This window comes from Triticum aestivum, chromosome 1B, assembly GCF_018294505.1.
Source record: "Triticum aestivum cultivar Chinese Spring chromosome 1B, IWGSC CS RefSeq v2.1, whole genome shotgun sequence".
Lineage (NCBI taxonomy): Eukaryota > Viridiplantae > Streptophyta > Magnoliopsida > Poales > Poaceae > Triticum > Triticum aestivum.
The window spans coordinates 690,827,316-690,830,855 of record NC_057795.1 but is presented as its reverse complement, the minus strand read 5'-3'; the positions used below and the strand labels follow the sequence as shown (position 1 = coordinate 690,830,855).

At 45.6% G+C, this 3,540-nt stretch overlaps 1 protein-coding gene across 2 annotated transcripts; it reads right to left on the bottom strand.

Annotated features, from left to right (window-relative positions):
- Positions 1–380: 380 nt before the first annotated feature.
- LOC123149697 (uncharacterized) lies at positions 381–3,287 on the bottom strand. Of its 2 annotated transcripts, XM_044569407.1 has the most exons (5): positions 3,157–3,287; positions 2,837–2,990; positions 1,860–1,931; positions 923–1,032; positions 381–812 (listed from the first exon to the last, which is right to left on the bottom strand). In XM_044569407.1, the coding sequence occupies exons 2-5, from the start codon at positions 2,978–2,980 to the stop codon at positions 698–700; spliced, it is 441 nt and encodes a 146-aa protein (XP_044425342.1). In that variant the 5' UTR covers positions 2,981–2,990; positions 3,157–3,287; the 3' UTR covers positions 381–697. The 2 variants fall into 2 exon arrangements, with proteins under 2 accessions (XP_044425342.1, XP_044425350.1); XM_044569415.1 differs by lacking the exon at positions 1,860–1,931 and having other exon boundaries at positions 3,157–3,235.
- Between the last annotated feature and the right edge of the window lie 253 nt (positions 3,288–3,540).

Sequence of the window (3,540 nt, the reverse complement as noted above, 5' to 3'; positions counted from 1 at the left end):
CTAGATACATCCGTATCAAGACAAATCTTACAAGACAAGCATTTTGAGATGAAGGGAGTAAAAGATTGGAACATCTGGAACCTCTCTAGAGCATTAAGAAAAAGAAAGTAAGAAGATGGCAAAATGTAGAACAAACTTGCCAGCGTTCTCATTTGGTAGATGGCTCGCAGTGATCATTTATTTATTTGAATGATGACGGGAAATGTTGCGCCTTCTAAAGTTGCACTTGTTTCCCCATGTTTTTGAACAGGTTTGTAAGAGTGCGCTAAAACAAGCCCGCCACTTGGTGACAGGAAAAAAGGACAGGGCAGTCATGAAGTGAAAGGATCTGTACACGAGTAGCCTGCCCCCCTGGTGGAGGGAAAAACACAAGGCAGTCATGAAAGTGAGCACTTCTGAGTAGATTGCAATCACTTCGATCCAGAAGCACTAAACAGGAGCCCAACAATGCACGTCAGTGACCTTGCAAGCATGTTCACTTCAAGCTACAGTTTCATGCAGAATCTACTCGAATAGATAGATAGGTAGAGATATAATAACATGATACCATGTCACACAATATCACAGCGTACGATAGCATAGTGCTAGCTAGCCAAACTGCAGGGGTCATAATTAAACATAAAACAAGCTGGGCGGCCATCTTTGGTTCTCATTTTTCCACCTCGTCTTCACACGTTTTCCTTGGTAACGGCCTGGGCTACGCTTCTAGCCCACTGCCAGAGAAAGCAGTAGCAGCAGCCACATACACAACTGTCACCTTGAAAGATCCATAGACCAAACTCTTCAACGCACGGTCGATGGATATCATGCGCCTGCAGGTAGAGAGAGGTAGGACAAATGAGATTATATGTATGTATCGAAACCTGTCAAACAAACAAACAGGAAAATAAGGAAGAAATTGGGCCTCCGATATTCTACGTACTGCTGAAAGACACTTGGTTTCTTCTTTTTTTGAAGCTCGTCCAACCTCTTTAGCGTCTCATTGAACCCCGCCCAGCAGTCATCCTCTTTCTTCTGGATGTTGCGAGCATGCTGGATTGATACACATGGACAATGGTCAGTGTGCTTGCTTTGCATCATCAATCATCAAGTAAGCGCTGACCAGGATTGTTAAATAATCACTCCGTCCGGAATTACTTGTCGGAGATATGAATGTATCTGGACATATTTTAGTTCTAGATACATCCATTTTTATTCATATCTCTGCGACAAGTAATTCTGGACGGAGGGACTACGTAATTAAGAAGGATACTGTGTTGTCTGCCAGTTAAGTGAGGTTCGGTACATGCAGAATGCATGGTGCATGGTTATCATCTAGTCACAGAATCATACTTGCCGTATATATGGACAAATCAAGTCACAGAATCATACTCCCTCCGTCCCGAATTACTTGACTTAGATTTGTCTATACACGGATGTATCTAGACACGTTTTAGTGTGAGATACATCCGTATCTAGAAAAATCTGAGACAAGTAATTTGGGACGGAGGAAATACTAGCTAGGGAGTGCATCAAGCAGAAGATATCAAAGCCGCAGCAGCATCCATCTTATGTGTTGCAACTAATTACAGTGTATGCGAAAGGGACGAGCAAAAAGGTCATCATGCTGGCATCTTCAACCAGGAAAAATAAGGTTGCTTAAAGATATGATTCGCATGCAGTCCTGTTGCCAGTAAGTCAGGATGTACAACAGCTTCAGGTCAGATTAAACAAGCTCTAGTACATATGACGATGCTAAGTAAGTAATTTAGCTCTTGTTTATAGTCTAGTGGCTGCACAGAATTCAATTACCGCAGGCTACATCCTTGATGTCGGCAGATAAATCATGAGATAAAAGATGTCAATTTTGGTTTAGATACCTCGCCGGAGAGCTGGCGGGAGCGCATGAGGCTGCCTGGCTCGAGGAGGTGTCGCTCCGCCACCTGCGATCGCTGGGGCAGGCCAGCAAGGATGAGTAAACAGTCATTCTCGGATCAAACAGGAAAATAAGTTGCTTAAATGATAAGCACCAGTACGTCAGGATGGGCAGGTTTTTTTTTTTTTTTTGTTGTTGTTGTTGATAAAAGAGAGGTCGCCTCCCGATTTCCAGTAACAGAAACCACCGAGTCTTTCTTACTCCCTCTGTTCACTTTTATAAGACCTTGAAGACATTTCAGACAATGTATAAAACAACCCATTTTGAGTTGTCTGAAATGACTTACAAAAGTGAACGGAGGGAGCACATGATATAGACTACAAAGAACAAAACACACACACACACACACACACACACACACGCACACGCACACACGCATGATCCACCTGAAACATGAGAAGGAGATGCCTCCCTCCCTCCCCTGCACGGTCACCTAAGGTTTGGCCGGAGACACAGCCCAAACAAGCAACCAGTTTTATCATATCAAGTATACCAAACTTCAGTAGACGCAAATATCATATTACAGACTTGGAACACAGGAACAAAGAAGGGGGGAAGGAAACATGCATCAGGATGGTCAGGTTCAATAATCTTGCTTTGTTTCTAGTAGATGTTGCTGTTTCGGTTGCACAGAATTCGATTATGGCTGGCTACATCGAGTCTTGATGCCGTAATCATGATGAGAAAAATTAAAGATGTCAATTTCTAGTAGATGTTGCTGTTTCGGTTGCACAGAATTCGATTATGGCTGCCTACATCGAGTCTTGATGCCGTAATCATGATGCGAAAAAATAAAGATGTCAATTTCTAGTAGATGTTGCTGTTTCGGTTGCACAGAATTCGATTATGGCTGCCTACATCGAGTCTTGATGCCGTAATCATGATGCGAAAAAATAAAGATGTCAACTTTGGGTAAGATACCTCGCCGGAGACCTTGGTGGAGAGCTGGCGGGAGCGCATGAGCCTGCTTGGCGCGAGCAGGCGTCCCTCCTCCGCGACCGCCGCCTGCGTTCGCTGGAGCAGAGAGCCGCCGAGCCTCCTCGCCGCGCACCGAACCGCCGCCATCGTCGCCGGCCTGCCAACAGTATATCGGTTAGGGATTAGGATGACGAGTCCGTCACGAATCACCACCAACGGCCGGCACCAGCTCCCCCACCCCCTGCCCCCATAGAGACACAGCACACACACCATCGATCGGATTGCACTTCTGTGGAGATTTCGGTCGATTTCGGTGAGCGTACCTTGGGGATCTTGGCGTTCCTCGCGCGGCTAGGGTTCGTCGTTCGCCTTCGCCGAGAAGAAAGACAGACGGGGAAAGTTGGTGTGGGTGTGGTTTCTTGCGCTGTCGGGAGGGTTATAATCTTGCGACCCGGCCCAGCCCAATGCAGTTCTTGTTCTTGGAGGTTTCGGCCCAACTTGATTGCACTCCGTGGAGATTTCGGTAGGTTTTCTTTCTTTCTTTAAACATGGAGATTTCGACAGTTTTTTTTTTTTTTGAAAAATCACCAGGGGGGGGGGGGGGGGAGCTCCCCACCTGAATATATTTCTCAAGTTTGTAACCCATCGTTCGACCGATTACAAGGTGAAATTACATGAGCACGTGTAGTCGTGATAAGAGGTAGGGA